Here is a 20053-nt window from a genome sequence, read left to right on the forward strand (position 1 = left end):
TCAGGCTCCTCCGCTATGAGCCTGCTTCTTCCTCTCCCACTCCCCCTGCTTGTGTTCCCTCTCTCACTGGCTGTCTCTATCTCTGTCAAATAAATAAATAAAATCTTTAAAAAAAAAAAATACAGTATGAATCAATACCCCAAATGAGATAACCTACATTGGGTCTCCGGATCTGATGTGTTTGCAGGCTGTCTGTATTACAGATTCACAAGCTTCATTCAGAGCTCTATCGATGCGGTAATCTGCACCAGGGTCAGTCTCCTGAATCAGGGTTTGCAGCTGGATTTAAAAAAAAAAATTAAGTAAGAAAAAGTCACTTACACATCAGGGAAGAGCAGTGTCATCTCTTCAAATAGTTCCCTGGTCTGGTACATCACAGTGGACTTTGAACAGGTACTACAACTGTCATTGGCCACGCTCAAGAGCTCCTGCCAAATACTTTCCAACTGGGTTCTCTGTCTTGAGTGCAAGTTTTTCTGTTTCAGCCATGGTGGGGATTGCTTGCCTACCTGTCTGGACCATCCCTGGACATTTGCAAAGCAAAAGGTCTTTACAATATAAAGGCTGCCTTTTCCTTCATGTCTGCCCGTTTGTTAATCAGATTGCTAAATCTGACACTAACAGCCGGCCAAGCCGGAACTGAGTGGAGAAGGGTAAATAGAAGACATTTCCAGTCAGAGACCTAATTTGGTCATAAGAATCTAGAGTTTGAATTTTGCTGCCAATACACTGGCATTAAAACAAGCATGCTTCACGTTGTTAAAAACAGAGGAGAGATTTAACTTGCAAGAAATATCAATTCCAAAATCAAGAATACAATACTTATAAACTCCCATTTTTCCTCAATTATCTTTTATATAACCAAGAGGTAAATCAGAGCTTCCTTGTTATAGATATCCAGAAAAATACTTGTCATTATGCAGTTGAAAATGAGGGTATTTCCTTTAACATTTACTTTTGCTTCGTCCATCCTTTGTCATGGAATAAAGTGAAAGCATGAGAAGATGTGCCTCTAGTTCTTTCTTCCTGTCTTTGAGGAGAAATCAGTTGGGGCATAGAGGAAAAAGCTCTAAATGAAGGATGAGAAGACCTGAGTTCTATTAATAGTTCTGGCTCTGCCAGATATTAGCTCTGAGAACATGGGCATGATTAACCTCTAGCTGCAGTTTCTTGAACTGAAGAGGATTACAAGAAAGAGTAATAGATAGGAGAAGGTTGTATAAACAGCAAAGCATTCTATGTATGTAAAAGATCATTATTAGTACAGATGGACAGCAGATGGTGTTTTGGGGTGGGATCCTTAAATAACAGAAAGCAAGCTTGGAAACTATAATCCTTCTGGTTTGGGTTCCTTTTTTTCCAAGTTAAAGAATGGGAGCCCTTTTTGTGTTACAGATTTAACTTATGGAGGAGAGCCTTCTCTGATCTGCATACACGTGACCTACAATCCCACAGGGCTCATAGAAAAAACCAATGACCCCGTCACACATTGATCAGAGAACACACATCAAAAGGAAATGAAGAAAGAAAATCCCAATTCTGTTTATCCTAAAATCAACAATCAAGAGGAGAGAAATAGAAAAGATTTCCAATATTGTGGGATGGAAGTTATTTATACCAATTCTTTTTTAAAGATTTTTTTTTTATTTATTTATGTGACAGAGAGACAGCCAGCGAGAGAGGGAACACAAGCAGGGGGAGTGGGAGAGGAAGAAACAGGCTCCCAGCGGAGGAGCCCGATGTGGGACTCGATCCCGGAACGCCGGAATCACGCCCTGAGCCGAAGGCAGACGCTTAACGACTGCGCTACCCAGACGCCCCTATACCAATTCCTGATGGCAATTTGGAGAAGGTATAAAATGCTGTGGTTAGGTGACAGAAAGATTACTACCAGTTTTAGTAATGACGCTTGCTGACAAAGACCAAAATATTTACATCTTCTTCTGAGAGAAGTTGTAAGTATCATGGGAATCTGAAAGTCTCTGTAAGAACTATATCAGTTAAGTATCTACAAGTGACAGGCAAATCTTGAGAATTCACAACGAATGCACCAGACTGCAGCTCCTAAAAGGAGACAATGAATGCCCAACAGACTCCAGTGGGCCAACAGCTCCAGGGATCATTGCCACTCTGGAATCCAGGGATACAGTGTGGGAAAAAACACTTAAGAACATGAATTGCTACATGATTGTATATCCATTTCAGCCCCTGAATGCTTAGGAAAAACCTGGGGAAATGCTTCTGAGCAACGATCAGTCTAGAGAATACACCGCATAGTCATCTTTGGCCAAGGAGAGACTGGGCCCAGACGCGCTCAGCCATAACTGAAGAGAATTTAATAAGTTCATGATTATGGTACATTTGGAAAAGTGTGTACTCATTAAGATGAAAATTGTCCACATGTTTCACAGTTTACTCTTTGTTGAGAGATCACTTGAGTCAAAGCATCACCAAGCAGAGAACGGGGGAAATTAGAGGCCAACCAGAGGCAGGCATGGAAGCTTACTCTGTCAAGGAAGAGAACTTTGAAAAAGAGAGAAAGAAACCTACTCAAGATAAATTATTTCAAAACATTCTTCCACTTGACTGAGGATGGATAATGTAGTAGAAGACGACTAAGTTTTTGAAAATATTATCCCTTCGGTTCATTTACTCCTTTAATATTTGTGAGCAAAGACTAAAAATCATGGGTCCCTAATAACCCAAATTAAGTGTGTATTTCCCACTTGGCTAAACTCAATGTGGGCAAAACCACATATTTCATTATTTGAGACTAACCTCTAGGTTTCGAACCCATTTTTCTTCTAGACACAAAGGATGAGACAGGTGATCCTTACTTATCTTTCAAGTTGACTCACTATTCTTTTTAACAAGCTAAATTTTAAAAAGCCCGGGAGGTAGATGCCGTGAAATAAAGTTAAACCGATTTTTCTTTTTTTCTGTACACCTTGGTACAAGTGCAGCCTCAGTAAAAAGACGGGTTTATTCCTGACCATCTCCCTCTCCTTCACATGCTGCATTAAGGATGAGATGCAAATATGGGCTGTCTCGATTCATTCTTGGTCTGAGGCCCAGGCACACATATTGTCACAGAGGTTTCCTAGGCAAATAATCACCAGCAAGGACTGCTCCTGAAGAACTACACTGTGCCAACTAAAGCCACAGCCAATTCCAGAAGCCTTCCTTCTAGCTGGGTTTGGGATTTTGGAGACGAGCCTATATATTCTCCTACCTTTTCTACCACAGGATATACAAAACTTACTGTCTACTCCAGGTCAGGGTAAGTAAGAGGAGCTAAGATGAAATTTTACTCCATACCAAAATTCTATGGGAATTTTGTTTCAGACTGTAAAATTCTGATTTTCTGAAATATTCAATTTTTAATAAAAATGCCAACAAAATAAAAGACCAACTGAACTGTGGTCTTCTTAACTTTCACTGAGAAAAGAACCTCAACTTCCTAATTTAGGATACAAAACTAAACGGTATCTTTTGTGCATCCTAAGGGATGCATGGGGTACACTGTACAGGGTACCACTGTTGCATTTGGTATTGAGAATTGTTCAAAGACTTTTATTCAGTAAAAAGTAATAAATATGGACAATGGTAATGAAATAGACACACTGCATCTATAGTATTTTGTTAACTTTACATTATGTCCCTGGTCTGTAGTTACTCAACTGTTCGTGAACCCTGGAGCAAGAATTTCTTTATCTTAAAAAAAAAAAAAAAAAAAAAGAATAACTTTATCTTCCCAAGAAGTACACTAATTTTTTCCAAATATCTTTATAGAACTGATGGTAGAGTTTGGGGACAGAGAAAGAAAGGCCCTTCCATGCATAGTTGCCCTACTGTAACAAGAAAGATGGTGTGACTTTGAAAATGACATGCTCTCTTGATCCTTCAGGCTAGGAATCCATGGTATGCTGCGCATCAGTAATAAAAAGAAACTGTTAGAAAATTTCAGTTCGTTACAGCTCTCTTTCAGCCTCAACTCAATCAAACCTATAGAAACAGGCAAATCCTCTTTCAGTGGAGGACGTTTTTTGATTTACCAGAACCTGGTTCACCTTGGTTCTGAGTTTAGAAACTCTACCTGGCAAGTTACCTTTCCTTTAAAAACCCAGCAGACAATGCTTTTTATCTATTTCTTTAAGTATATAGCCCCATTTATTGTTTATAAATTCAAACTTCTGCTCTGTAATAAATTCCACGTTCTTATTAAGATACGCCTGAAAAATATTCCGTGTCTGGTTCTTTGCACCGTGTTCATGTGATGTCACAAATGATCCAGACAAATGAAGCAGGGACAGTGTCAGGAAGAGGCTCCTCAGCTTACAGAATGTAACATTCAAAATGGCAATAGAAAATTTTTCCTTACCGCCTGCTGGCAGTTCATTCCGAGGTTCCCTTTTTCCCCACGAACTACTTTCATTAGACAATGCAGAGTTCGCCCTTTCCGATGTAATCCAGAACAGTGATGTTCAATCTCCCCCCGACAACTCAGGATGATCTCAGGGCTCAAAGAAAAGTCTTCCATCAACATGCGCCGGTAATCTAACATCTCCCCCTGGCACTCACTGCTCACCTGGCGCCCTAAGTTAGGATTTAAGTCACAACATTATGGATGGTGAGCATTACAATCAGATATCAACACATATAAAAGTACAAGTTTTCCTCTAGAATATAATATACCTGTCATGCTATCATCTAGACTGAGAAGCTTAGAATACAGAAAGAGCTTTATCGGCGCAAAATGAGTTTAAGACTTCAGAGACCGGGGTTTATCTTGACAGTGTTCTGCATAGATTTTATAATACTAAACTAATAATGCAAATGCTGTGCCAATGGAAGTCTTATCAATAAGATAATTATGGGGGTAACAATGAAAGCCAAGAACATTCCCTACTGGCCTACAGGGTTAAAGCCTATGAAAAAGACCACACTTCAAATATTCATTATAGCCTCCCCAGGCTCCTTCCTTTAGCCAAAAATACCAACTGGGAAAACTTAAGAAATCTTTTTAATAAACAGCTTTATTGAGGTATAATTAACATAAAATAGACTCTATTTTTAAAGCATACAACTGGGGAAGTTTGACATACGTGTACATTGTTGAAACCATCACCACAATCAAGATACTGAACATATCCATTAACTCCAAAGGTTTCTCATGGTCCTTGAGAATCTCTCCCTCCCTCTCCACCCAGCTCCCTCCCACATCAACCAGTGATCTGCTTTCTCTGACTACAGATCAGTTTACCAGTTTCCACTTTTTTGAAGTTGATATAAAACAGTCATACAGTATGTTCCTTTTTTTGTCTAACTTCTTTCACCCAGCATAACTGTTTTTAGATTCATCCATGTATCAACAATTCATTCCTTTTTATTGTCAAGTAATATGATTCCATTATATGGATATACTACAATGTGCTTATCCCTTCAACTGTTGATGGACATTTGGGTCATTTCCAGTTTTGGGCTACTACAAATAAAGCTGTTATGAGCATTCATGTATAAGAGTTTAATGCACATATGCTTTCGTATCTCTTAGGTAAATATGGCTGGGTCATACGGTAGATGTATATATTTAACTTTCAAGAAACTGGCAAACTATTTTCCATAATGGTTGTACTATTTTAACTTCCCATCAGCAGTGCTCCATAGTCCAGTTCTTCCATATCCTTATGAACACTTAATACGGTCAGTCTTTTTAACATTAGCAATCTGTGTAACTTTTCTGAATTATCTGCATATAGCCTTTGGCCATGTATTTACTGAGTCTTTCTTCTCTTGTTAATCTGCAGTTTTAGAACATTAACTCTTTTTTTTTAAATACCCAAATTAGATGATATTATGTATACTCTTTTATAATATTCTTTTACAAGTCAATAATCTCCACCTTTCCATTTTAGGACAATTTTATTTAATATCCAGACCATAATCAACATTCTCCAATTGTCTCCAAAATGTCCTTTGTTTGGTATTCAATCCAAGACCATGCACTGTCCCTGGGTGCTATTCCATTGCTTTCAAGCTTAGGAGTTTTCCCCACTATCCGGATATGAAAAAAAAAATTCATCAAAAGTTCAGAGTTTTATTGATTTTAATGATTGACTTTCCACTTAACTTTTTTTTTTTTTTTTAAAGATTTCATTTATTTATTTGACAGAGAGAGACAGCCAGCGAGAGAGGGAACACAAGCAGGGGGAGCGGGAGAGGAAGAAGCAGGCTCATAGCGGAGGAGCCTGATGTGGGGCTCGATCCCATAACGACGGGATCACGCCCTGAGCCGAAGGCAGACGCTTAACGACTGCGCCACCCAGGCGCCCCTCCACTTAACTTTTTTTTTTTTTAAGATTTTATTTATTTATTCGACAGAGATAGAGACAGCCAGCGAGAGAGGGAACACAAGCAGGGGGAGTGGGAGAGGAAGAAGCAGGCTCATAGCGGAGGAGCCCGATGTGGGACTCGATCCCAGAACGCTGGGATCACACCCTGAGCTGAAGGCAGACGCTTAACCGCTGTGCCACCCAGGCGCCCCTCCACTTAACTTTTTAATCACTAACCAATTGTCCCAGTATCATTTATTTAATAAGAGCTAAGCATTTCATTTTTACAGCTTGTAGGCAGTATTAAGAAAGACAATCCTGATCTTCTATAGAGCCATCTTGGTTCTCTAGTCAGGGGTTGACTTTTGAACTCAAAAGTTTCTATTTAGTTTCTTAATATCATCAGTATTATAACAATAACAGTACCTATCATGTGTTGAATGCTAAGTGCTATTCCAAATAACCTCATTCAAGCCTCATAAGAACTCCTCACTATAAATATTGTTTTTGTTTTAGAGATAAGAAAAATAAGTTTGGCGAGAGATTAAGAAATGTAAACAATGGCCACCCAGCCAGTTAATTTGATGATGGAGCCATTAATTTAAAGCCAAATCTCTCCGACCCAAAGCTCTTTTGTTAAATCATTATCCTACCTTGACTCTCCTAAAAATGTTGACTATGCACTTTAAAAAATCAAAATCATTGGATTTGAGAAATATACCTTACTTAAAAAAAAAAAAAACAACGGGGCACCTGAGTGTCTCAGTCAGTTAAGCATCTGCCTTTGGCTCAGGTTATGATCCTGGAGTCCCAGGATCGAGCCCCACATTGGGCTTCCTGGTTAGCAGGGAGTCTGTTTCTCCCTCTGCTTCTCCCCCTGCTCCTTCTCTCTCTCTCTCAAATAAAGAAATTTAGAATAAAAATTGGAGACTGTTGAGCTAAGAGAAAGAGCCTTCAAAAAGGCTTTGGGACACCAAGCCTTCAGTTCCTGGAGTTATGGTTACAAAGAAATGTTCCTGAGTCGCAAGGGACAGATGCACTCAAAAGAGCAAATGCAGGAGGAAAATAACATTTACAGGTACAAGAGGCTTTAGAATGTGAATTCAAAAAGGACTGAAAAGGATAAGGAGAAATGAACTCTTACCTCTATGGACGGCTGACTCCAGACACATGAGAAGGTAGGAGAGCCTGGCTTCCCGGGACCGAGGAAGGTTTTCCACGTTACACCGGTATTTCTTCAGGTCACTTTTGCAGGATTTGGCCAACGAATAACTGACTTTATAATCCTGGGCAATCAGCTTTTGGCGGGTCGTCAGTGCTTCTCGACACTGAATAAAGAATGCAACAACAGAGTTGTAAGACCACTCCCGTGGTTCTGGTGTTCACAGGGACCTCTGAGACCAGAAGAGGCTCATGACCGAGTATATGTCAACAACTGCAGCTGTCACCAAAACGCCTACCTTTAAATTTGGTTAGACTCGAACACAAGTATGTGAAACTAGTGTAGTAAGGGGGAGGGGTGAATGGATGGGAAAGGCCTGGAATCCTACCCTGAGCTGCTGGTTCTTGCTGCAACAGCAGAGCAGTTGTCCTATGCACACGAGTGCTTGGTGGCCTCTAATACAGTGAGACTTGACCAAGCCATCTTCCTCTTCCACAATGGCCCTCAAGTCAAGTTCACAAGAATCAAACTGGCAGCTGACATACACTCCATGCTACGCTATGTTACATTCTATGCTTTTAAAATAGAATTATTCAATAGTAAAAGATACAAGCAACTGAAATGAAACATTTCTTCAGCTGCACAGGAAAGCAAACGGCAGGAGAGCAAAACCAAGAATAATTTTCGTTTTAAAAGTCATAAAAGATTCTTGCATGCATCCAGGGACAGGGGACTAATAGTAATGAGAATGCTTAATGAGACAGCTGCTGAAAAATTAAATAGGTAATTACCTGTAAAGCACAGAGGTCTGGTTAGCCTAAGCTTCCTAAGTTTGCAGGGCTGGCTTCACTGTGACTATGATACACAATTCTCTAGTTTTACTCCCCAAATTGATTCCCAATTGGCTTCCCAATGTCTAGATATCACAACGCTTTGTTTTCTTGGCTTAAGCAAAATATGCTTTGGTTCTCTACTAAAAGCCAAGTGTCTCGCCTCTGAAAAGGGTAAGCTTTATCAGTCATTTATATTCTGATATGAATTTATAAGAACATTGTTTGAGAGGATTTAAGTAAACTTTTAAGAAATGAATAAAATATTGCTTTGTTTCAAAGTAATACTCACCTTCTCACTCATGGATTCTTCAAACTTATGGTTAAAGAGGCATTTATACACCCTGCCTTCACCAGCCTGCGTCTGTGAGATGGAACATACACACGGTGATGAGGGTGATGACAATCAGCGATGTAGTTACACTGGGCACTATCCACAGTCTTACACAGAACTTTCTTTAAATTATTATAAATGTGAGTACCTTTGAACAATGGCTCAGCCATTTAAAAATAACATTTAGTAGCCTTTGGAAGACAACAGTGATCGCAGGAAAGATGGGAACCAAGAGAAGTGTCTGTGAGTCTTTTCTTAATACTTTATGTTGGAGTCAATAAGACTCATAATCAGTGGCTCTGAGGGTTAAAGCTGCTAATTCAAAACAGCAGAGGGTGGGGGTATACACGTTACTCTCAGCTCTTTTTGTAAGGATGGAGAGAATTTAGCAAGTCTTCTGTAAGGTCTGCAGATAGTAATCAAGGATTTAGTTTTAAAAGTTAGCCAGCTGCTGTTTTGTTCATCTTAGCCAAAAACATATAACATGTAATATGGCAGTTTTAGCCATGGAATAGGTGTGAATAGGATTCCCTGGTAAAACAGGATTCCTGTATATAAATAACATAGACTTCCAAGAACTAAAATTGAGAAGTGAGATAAAGTAGAAAAAATAATGTGTGGAGACTGTCAGAAGCCAACTGCTAACTAGATGTTAAATCATCAAGGCTGAATATCTAACATCATTCTCTGTTATCCTGGGAACGACTCCGCCTTCCATTTCACTGCCTTATCTACATGGGAAAGTGTGCTGGTTTATTTTATTTTGGACTAGAGAATTAAAAAACATTTTAAAGGAGAAGAACAGCTTCTGAGCTGACTCACGTTTTCACAAAAACGCTCCCGATCATCTCGGCAAGCAAAATATAAATGCCGGTCTAGATGAAAGTCATCTGAGGACAGCTCAGCCACCCGCAGAATGGCTTTCTTGCAGAGTTCAGAGACTTGTATCTTGGGATCTCTCTCTTCTGCTTCCTTCACCAGGCCCTTTTCCAAACATGATACCACCTCACCTTGTGAATGTGCATCCTAAAATAGCAAGGGTACTAATATTGTAAAACTCTCACCACAATGAGCTTCAAATAAACATCATTTGCTTAAGAAAACAACAACCCTCAATTCAACACATAGTTGGCTTATTGATATTCTGCTGAGAAATTCGGTGGGAACCAACCACACTGTGGAAGTTACAGAAAATGTCCTCAACAATCTTCTGTTAGAACAGAGTACTTGCATGCTACAAATGGAAAACGAGATCCTGGGAGATTTTACAGTTTAGTTAGCACCAGAAATAGAAACCTGAATTCTTTATGTTTAAAACGTCAGAAAAATTCTAAGAATTTACATCAGCCCAATATTCTGAACGTGGTTCATATCAATACTGAATTAACCGTGCAGAAATCTCTGTTCGTTGACCTCAAAGGGTGAGAGGTATTTCCTGAATAATAACACTTTTAGTCATGTTAAAAAAAAAAACAAGCACAAAATCCATTGAGAAAAAAACGTTACAGAGACCCTCTTTCTCATTTTGCTACCCTATACTGTCCACAAAGACCCCAATATGTACAATTTGTAGTGTAATACTCACTTTGATGTTTTGGATTTATCTTAATATGATTTAATGAGATTACCACCCTTCATACAAACTCAGTTTGAGAGCTTTCCTAAAACCATCCAATTATCTTTAATTGTACATTGCATCGTCCCCATAGCAACCACAAGCATTCATTCACTCAAAATATGAGGAATTTCCCCTAAATATTTCTATTCAAGAGTCCCAATCTGGTATACTCAAAAGACATGCTTCAAAAATGTGAGAGGTATAACTATAAATACAGCAAACCAAAGCAGCAGGAACTATATGCTATCTCTTATTTACACACACAATCTTATTATAGTAAAACACTGGGTCTATGAAATCACCTGTACGTAATAAAAAGATGCCTAAAACCAGGCAGGAAAACATCTACTTTAAGCAAAATTTCAACAATAACAGTTTTTTTCCCCTAAACTTAGTTGTAATGCAGTTTGTTTGACAGCACATTAATTCCCAAGTATTTCCATGAAAATGTCCACGTTCTCTCCTACAGTACCTGTGGAGAGGGCATAAGAGCTGTGGTATCTCTTGTGCAGAGGAGTAAACACAGGCCTTAGGTTGCAGAAGGTAAGATGCCTACATAACAGTCCATTATTTATTTTTCTAGACCTTGGTGTTCTAGGACACTCCTCAAATTTGTATGTGGGTGTTATATATTTCTCCTGAGGAGGGTTCACAGCTTTCATTAAATTTTCAAAAGGTCTGCTGACCCCAAAAAGATCAGGAAGCACACTCTACTAGCAGATTCTCATGCCTCCTATTCTCTATCTGTACCTGAACTTGAGCACTAGTTGTATGATTGTATTCAATGTATAAAAACCTGAGAGAACCAAAACGGTTTTTTGGAGGGCAATTCTGAATAAGATAAACTCTGAGAGACAAGTGACAAAAAGATAAAGGCAGAGAGAAGAGTCGACACAAACCCCAGAAATCCAGAATAAGGCTTATTTTTTCTTCCTTATTTATGAGTGACACTCAAGTTCGTCTGACTATGACCCACTTAGGCAAGGCCTACCCGTTTCCACTTCCCAAAAGAAAAGCAAACCTATGATAATAAACATTTCGACAGAAACATATCAGATACTACTATTTACAGTATACAAGAGATTATTATAAACGTAATCCTAGTTTATAAAACAACAAAACAACATCCTATCCCAAAGTTCAGTAGCCCATAACTTACTTAGATGGCTGTTAGCAATAAGTCTTAATCATATAAAAGGGGCTGAAAATAATAATCTGATAAATTAACTCTTGATTTAGGTTTAGCCTTTAGTCCTGGCAGCACAGGGTAAAGAAATTATTTCCATATAACAAGTCTAAGTGTTACCCTGTATGCTTAGGGTCTGTAACTGTTTTAAATGTGCCACCAGTAAGATTATCTATTTAGGGCTATTATATTTCTTAATGGTTCCATTTGTTTCTTCTTAGATTTAAATAAAGGCAGCATCATCGTGGCTTGAGACCCCCTAAGGAATCTGAGATTTAATTATGATTACAGCAATTGTAGCATCACATATTGGTGCTGGGCCATACCATCATCTCTATTACATGTTTTCATTCATCCTAACTTTAGATAACTTTTTCAAATAAATGTATTTCAAGAATTCTTCTCGGTTTCCTTGCGTCTCTGAGCATTTCCAGGTCGGCCCATTTTAGTTATACAACTGAAATGTATGCAAATATTTGACAAAGAAGGCTGCATGGCTAATTACTGAATAAGAATGAAAGCAAGGGAGGTAAACTACACACTGGCACACCATCTACAGGAAAATAAAATTACTTAGGTTAAATAGGTTATTAATACACAGGCTTGACATAGGAATAACAAATGATCCTGTAAATGGACTTAAAATGGACTTCTACTGTGGTGAGATAAATGTCTGTCTTAAAAAATGTCATCTACTACTAAGTGTCCTGATCAGTTTTTAGCAATTTGATAGGTAATATCTTCTCTTCCCCATAAACCTGGTCCTCCTCCTCCTTTTTTTTTTTTTTTTAAAGAAAAGTAACACAATCTCAAAAACAAAGAACTCAGTTTTCATCTCTGCTATAAACCACTCTCTAGTTCAATGTTTTTGGTGTCTTCTGTGATCTTCCTCACTACATAAAAAGAGAAAAAGACTGTCCAAATTATTCAAAGTAGCTGGTTAAAAGCAGGGAATAATAAAATTACATAACTACCAAGTGAAAAGTCTAAAAGTAATAACATGTCCACAATTAAGTTCCTGTATTGGAGCGCACATTGTACTTTTTCTTCTGATGATGTAAATCATTTACACTTTCACTTTTGAAGATCTGCCCTTTCACTTTAACTATATTTATTTACAAAAATTTTTATTAATATATAGTCTTTGTTCTCAAAGTTACATACTAACATCTTGAAAAAAATCATAGTTGACACCACGACTCTTCTACATTCATACAGAGGCAGGATACAAACAGATTAACCATTGCCCCTGTCCTCTGACCTTTGGAGGAAGTCAGTTCAAAGCCAGTCACAGAGGAGTTTGCAAGCTTTAGTGGCAAATTTGAAATCAACAAGCCAGAAGCTGATTCATTCATTTTCAGGATATCTAAACAACTGGCCTCAAAGAAATAAACTATAGTTAGAAAAGCCAAGAAGGGCTGAGGACATGCCTCCCTCATTTTTAAACCCGGCTGTAGCACCAGAGTGGATTATACAGGAAGGAGCACACTTTTTCAAGAGCATAAATCTATCTCATTGTCCCCAAAATACAGAAAGCCTTTGGTGCTAGGACAGGGGCCTGGTATAAACAGAAATTCACCTAACCAGGTAGGTATAGCAAAAGATAAACATGACAAAAATGTGCATTTTGGGGATCCAAAGAAACTTTTTTTTAAGGTTATTTTAACAAAGTTGGGCTTTGTTCTTGGGCTCTAGTACTATTTTCTGTGTTCGTTTCAGGCACTAAGACCTAATAACTCAAACATGCAGCTTAAAGCAGGTTTTATACTGACAATTCAGATTTGCTAGTGGGAAGCTAACCCGCGATTATCTTGGTGTCAACAGGGAAAAACTACTACAAAAAGAGATGAATTGTAATGGTCTACTCTACAGTGTGGACCACTGATCACAAAAGTGTCTTCAATGATTCCTTAAAAAAAATGTGTCTGGAACACTTAGGTGAAGCTTTTTAAAAAGAGTGAGATATGGAATTGGACATGATCTCTAACACCCTAAATAAAGTCAAAAGAGCTTCCTAAATTATTAGGGTAGCCTAAGTGCTTTTGTGCCATTTCTAGAGTCTGCAAGGAAGGAAGAAATCTGCCTTCTTTATTAAAACTGGCCTTTCTTTAGCTGCCAAAAGCTCTATGCCAAGTTCACAGTGCTCTCAAGACTGACTCAGAGGTGCCCTGTGAAAGGGCCAGAGCCCTGTGTTGGTATGAAGGAAACGGTATTTGGTGACAGGCAGACAATAACCAGCACTAAAACCGTCATCTGAACTGGTGTGCGCAGTTCTAGCATTCCAACACCATGCCCCCCACCCTCTGTTAGTGACAGAAGCCAGCAAACCGTGGGGCAATGAACAAATAGAGGCCAAAGAGACAAAAGGGTTTTATTTTCCATCATATTTCCTAAAGAGCAGATTAATGAGCAGTGGCAACTAATAGCTGATGTCAGACATATGCCTCAGACCACCTCTCCCCCAGCATCTGTTACTTCTCAGGAGTTTCTTTCATTTTGCTGAGCCAATAAATTCAGAATAAACCTGGCCAAACCTCCATTGTGACCTTCTGGACAACAGACCCATAAGAACAAAAATAAGACCACACATAATTAATAAAGAAGTCATCAGCTAGGTGGTTATCTTCCTTCTTGTCTTTACTAAAACTAGTTCTTCTGAGATAAAGACCGCAATAGATTCCATTTATAGAGTACCTTTCTTCTCACAAGCCAGAAGCACCTTCATGTATCTTAAACTTTTCTAATACTTAAATATCTTCTTTGATACCAGTGTGTTTACTAATTTTTTTTTATAGCATCAATGAGGTATATGCAGAGAAAGGTTAGACAATTCAAGTCTCTCCTAAATCAACTACTTTGCCCAATGCTTTGCCAGGGAACGCTATAGGGAACAAGCAACTGGCTTAGTATTTTGAAGATGACACTATTCTTGACTGATATTAATTCCTCTGCTTCCTCATACAGTACTGAAACACTACAAAAAGATGACATGCATTCACGGGTCAACTAGCCTTAGACCTTGGGGCTGTCTGTACCTCCACTTTAAGGCCATCTCCAGCCTTAAATTTTTCCCGTTCCAGTTATACAAAACTTTTCATTCAACAAGTTCGTAGGACCCCCATGGTGAAGCCAGTATAATATAGTAGATACCTTTTCTCCAAGCCGAATGCTGCCACATTTCAGAATGTTGATGTCATTTTTGCAGTCATCCATGAAGCCACAGATTAGACGGTAATCACTGAAAATGATGGCCGTCATCTTGGTGATATACTGGTGACACTGGTACTCAGTGATATTGCCTCGGTGATCCACCAAGCAGGAAACCAAGTAACCTTTCCCAACTGGTTCATCAGCACATTCTTTAATCTGCTCCAAAGAAAGTGACTATTTTACACAAGTATTTTATTCTCTTATCAAACAACTTTTACAAAAGAGAATGTCTGATATTTTCTTACTGATTTCCCATCTATATTTGGGAGAAAAAGAGGAAAGCACTTAGAAATACATCTGTTATAAAGAAAATAGTGTCATGCTTACTCAGATTGTTGTGGCGTCTAGGAAATACCTGATTAATGTGTTTTAAATTTTTTAAAATTTCAGCTTTATTGAGATATAATTTAAAAAAACTTTTAAAATCTACAGCTTTAGAATGGTTCTACTGAGAAGTCCCTTTATCCACGCAAAGAATGCAATGGACAGTGAGGAGATTAATCTGGGAAACAGTTCTGGAAAACAGGTGTGGAACTGAAGTCTAGTGGCATGTCCCAAGCCAAGCTACACAGCGAACTATTATTGTTAGGTAAACCTAATGGCCAGAAGAAGGGAGGCAGGAAGGCATAATATTACTTCTTGACATGACATTAATATGTTCTGAATTAACTGTGGATTCGGACATGTGTTTTTGAACTTAGTAGACTCCCAGCTTCACCACTGTGGTCTGGAACAGAAACATGTTTAAAATGATGCTCACTGCAGTCTGGCAAGAAGTCTGAGAGGGGGAAGACTACTGCAAATCTAATTTGGGTGGTTTAGATACATGTTCTAGTGGATCACGCACAGAATTATTCCACATGGTTTATGTTCCTGCAAAGTGCATCCCAAACCCCACCGTGCTAAGGAAGCAAACTAGCCCCAAAATGCTGAAATTCAGGCATAAAAAAAGTAAAATCTACTTATTGGGTTGTAAGATTCAATTATAAAACAGGAAAGGTTGTTTGGAAAAATCCTACCACATTTGAAGAAATTAAAAACAAACAAAAATGGTAGTTTTGACAAGAGTAAAGGGCCCAAATGTAAATGTTTATTTTTAATATAAACAAGAAGAAAATGTTTTATTGGCTTTTTGAAACCAAGAGTGACCATTCTCTACTATCACACTACCTACCCTAAATAGGTACAGAGGGCAAAACAAATATACTCTCCCTTTCCAAAAGGTGCTGGGTGAAGAATACACCACACACTCATTATCCTGGGTCTCTTCAAGTCTAACTCTTGTATCAAATCCAAACCAAGTCAAACACTCAGTTCAAAACAGAAAATGGCGTTTCCTTTTCAAGAAGCAAACTTGAGAATTTAAGCAAATAGTCTCACACTGGCTTCAAGAGGCAGCAGAGATCTTCAACAATCAAGATGAATGCAACTCTTTCAAGTTAACCTTGAGCTTTTTTTTTTTTTTTTTTTTTTTTTGAGATGCCCAAAAAGAGGGTCATGAATGTATTTCCAGGAAAAGGCTTTTGTTTTGTTTTTGAGCAAAACAGAATTAAGTCTCAAAAGTGAAATGAGAAATAGCTGCTTGAAAAATCTCAGCATTTGTAATTCAACCACTGAGAAAACCCCGTAAAACACAGAACTAGCGGCAGATGCTTGGGTTTTAAAACTTAGTGAAGTGCAAGTATTCATAAGCTCTTATGCTGGACAATCAATAGTTTACAAATCCGAAGAAAATCCGGGAGCACATTTTGAATTGGAGCCCCAATGAGAAAATAAATGTATATTTAGCTTTAATCACTTGAGATTTTATTGAAACACAGAGATGTAGTACCTATTTGTATTTCAGTTCACCACTAATTACAATAGGGTGTAGTGTCTGAATTAAAAGTTTGTGTTTTCCTTCAACCACTCCCATTGGCTAGAAGCTTAATACAAGAGAAGGAAAATTTCTATGATTAACAGCAAAAAACACCGTTAAGTCATCAACAGTCCATGAATGGGAGTAACTCTGAAGTGGCTGGGGAGCAGATTCGTAAGGTGCCATTAGAAAAGTGCTGCCCTCACTCTGTTGGTGACACAAAGCAGGAGGAAAGCCCGCAGTATTTGGCTCAACAATGGAGAGTAAATAGAAGTTTGGTTTGCAGTTTGCAGGTATTCTTGTGATGCTGTTTTTCTCCTTGCAAGTAGGATTGCAAGAAAGAGGAAAGGAAGGAGATAGAAAATAAAACATTCTGTTGGCAACAATGTTTTCCTGATATTTAATTTTCCTGACTCCACTATAATCTCCCTCTAGGGAGGGATAAATTCCTATTTTTACTTGAAATCATTTACAAAACCACAACACCCCAAAAGGTTATAAGAGGACCACCATTACATAAACATTATAAGAAAGCCAGTTATACATACATACATACACACACAAACATACACACACACACACACACACACATATCTTTTATAAGCCAGTAAAGAGGGAAATTATTCTGATGACTCTGCGTAGACTCTGAAATAAATTTCCACGTGGCAATCCAACTGGTCTACACAGCTAACCATATAGCTAGTAAAAGGAGTACGAAGTGCAGAATACTAAAGTTGAAGCCAATGTTTTTGGAAGATATGCTATTCTATTCTGGAGCCCCAAAGTAATTATGAAGAAGGGTCACTGCTTTAAAAGAATAAAACATATCGGATCCAGTACTAGAAGGTCTGAGGAAGAAAACATGTTCTACAAGGTCCCATGATGATGTCAGTCAGGAAGAATAGCTGAGAGCTTATCTGGTTGCAATAGTGCCTTCCTTAAGAGCTAAGAACGTGGTCCTGAATTAAGTCATCAGTAGCATAGTTTGAGGACAGATCTATGTGTTGCAAGATTTAGAATTATTAACTTTGAGGTAGAAAAACAACAACTATTCTTTGTGATTCTTATACTTCAGTATACTTCTGGCCTTTTGGAATTTCTTTTTCTTTCTTTTTTCTTTAAAGATTTTATTTGAGAGAGAGAGAGACAGAGATAGAGAGAGCATGAGCGAGGAGGAGAGTGAGAAGCAGGGAGCCCGACGTGGGGCTTGATCCCAGAACCCTGGGATCATGACCTGAGTCGAAGGCAGCCACTTAACTGACTGAGCCACCCAGGCGTCCGCTTTTCAAATTTCAATCACTGATTCCAAAAAATAAAATAAAAATTTCAAAACCACAATTTTCACTAACATTATTTGTGTTCACACTGAACCAAGATAATTGAAAATTTTCCCCACTTAGCATCCATACAATGCTATACACTTTCATTAATCATTTTTGTTTCTATACTCAACATCTATCTATAGCAACATACATAATCCTGTCACAAACCTTTTTAATGCTAACTCCTATTATTTGAAGCATATGCCTCTGTGGTTCAATTGAACCAACTCTGTAACTCAGAAACATTTATAAGCCTCCTGGGGAGACCATTTTGATATGCTTCAGACATCAGCAGTTTGCAAAAAGTGTGAGCGCAGCACTGATGACAGAAGCAGTTATGTCCTCTGGGGACCAATGGAGCCTGATTTCCAATGTGTCTGAATCAACAGCATCCTACGATAAATGTAGGTGCATGTTAACAAAAAGGAAGCTGGTTACACTGCCCGCCGCTGCGGCCTCTCTCTCAGCCAATACAGATGTGAATTCTAAAAAAAGTAAAGTAACCAAGTCAGTCATTCCTCCCTTAATGACTGGCCTGGTCAACAGATGTAATTTTCTCTTCTAAGTCATTAAATAACCACAAAATTCTTTCACAACCTACCTCTGATATGGTAGATTTGCAAACTTCTCTGGCCACAGATTCAAATTTGGGGTCTGTAGTTAGATTCAGCTTGTAATTCCACAACAACTGTGTACAAGAGAAAAAACAAACAAAAACTCCAGTTAGAATAGTATGAAATTTTTCATCGATGGTTACTTTAAGTGATAAAAGTCCATTATACAGTGTCAGATAAAGCATATTCAGTTAATGAAAAGTAAGATAAAAATGTCATTGTGTTTACAGATAAAATGAAAAAAATGGGCAGACAAAATAAAACACTACCATTTAGGCATACTTTTTTCTTTTTTCACTTACGGACAATTTTTTTTTTAACCTCAAGAAAAAAATTACAATTAAAATCCCTGATAAGGTTTTCAGAGAGAACATTAATAAGGTCGTACAAGCTACATTCTATTAAATCAAAAAGTCTAACCCAGAAGCTCAGATTTGGTGGGTTTAGTTGCAGATTTCACAATCCACAGTGCTTCCACTGATCAGTTTATGAAGAAGAGATGCCAAGCGTCTAGTTGGCAGCACAACCATCTTCAGTCCTTTAAAACCCTCCTTTGTCTTGACACATACACCATAAGGTCTACTTTACACAATTGTTTTTAACATGTTTTAAACTCCAAACTACCTAAAGCCATTACTATTTATGGATGAGCACTGAATATTATCGTACCTTTCGCAACTTTACTTAACAATTTTCTATGTATGATTCAATTTCTGAGACGTAGCACAAATGATCCCTTATACTTGGCTCAGATGGAGAGACAGAGCAGGGGCTTTGTATGATGCTGAACATGAAGAGACTGGGGGAGAGAGATGCAGTTCACGAGCCTTTCTCTCTGCTATACTCCAAGACTAAACAATACAATCACTCACTCACTGATTCACCGAAACATCTGCTTAGCACTTATACCACACACAGTCTAAACTCAAGGTCTTCATAGGCTATTAGAGGAAACAGAAAAACAAGTTTGAGTAGGTACTGTACTAGGAACTGGGGGATACAACAAAAGGAGAAAGACAAAGACTATACTATCCAGCAGTGGCTCTGGTCAACGGCAAGTAGTGTATTTGGTTAACGGCAATTTGTACTGGACTGCGATGGGGGGGTTGGTCAAGTAAAGTGTACCTTAGAAAGTCCTATCTAAGATGAACCCTGAAAGATTAGCAGTTAGCCACAGTAAAGGGGTAGGGAGAGAACTATTTTAGGTAAATGAAACAGCATATGTGGAAGCTCACCAAAAGGGAAACAGGGCATGTTAGAGGAACTGAAAGTCTAATGGAAGACTGACTCTGAAAACCCTTGCAAGCCATGTCTGAACTTCAACCTGAGAGTAATGGGGAGTCACTGAAGGGAAAGTAAGAGAGTGATATAACCAGATCTGCTTTTTAGAAGAACAGAGACTTATATAACCTGTGTGAGGAACAACAGAGAAATAAGCATTTAATTCTGTACAGGAGTACTGAGAATTTTGTGAATAAATAAAATATGAAGGATGAGTTTTCTTCTCTGCCCCCCTGAAAAAAAACAAAAAAAGCCAGCAAAAAGCTCTAATCCCTCACCTATCATCAATAAGTGAGTTTTTAGAAA

At 38.3% G+C, this 20053-nt stretch overlaps 1 protein-coding gene across 1 annotated transcript in view; it reads right to left on the bottom strand.

Moving 5' to 3' along the window:
* Window positions 1-20053, bottom strand: part of GLG1 (golgi glycoprotein 1) — a 146787-nt gene that overhangs the window by 28277 nt on the left and 98457 nt on the right. The window contains exons 3-9 of the mRNA XM_045795981.2: window positions 18454-18540; window positions 14613-14828; window positions 9481-9684; window positions 8617-8688; window positions 7477-7660; window positions 4382-4596; window positions 158-279 (exon numbers count right to left, since the gene is read on the bottom strand). Coding sequence (XP_045651937.1) covers window positions 158-279; window positions 4382-4596; window positions 7477-7660; window positions 8617-8688; window positions 9481-9684; window positions 14613-14828; window positions 18454-18540 — 1100 coding nt within the window. The remainder of the gene's footprint in view (window positions 1-157; window positions 280-4381; window positions 4597-7476; window positions 7661-8616; window positions 8689-9480; window positions 9685-14612; window positions 14829-18453; window positions 18541-20053) is intronic.

Source organism: Ursus americanus, chromosome 21 (assembly GCF_024610735.1).
Source record: "Ursus americanus isolate L20-20 chromosome 21, mUrsAme1.1.p, whole genome shotgun sequence".
NCBI lineage: Eukaryota > Metazoa > Chordata > Mammalia > Carnivora > Ursidae > Ursus > Ursus americanus.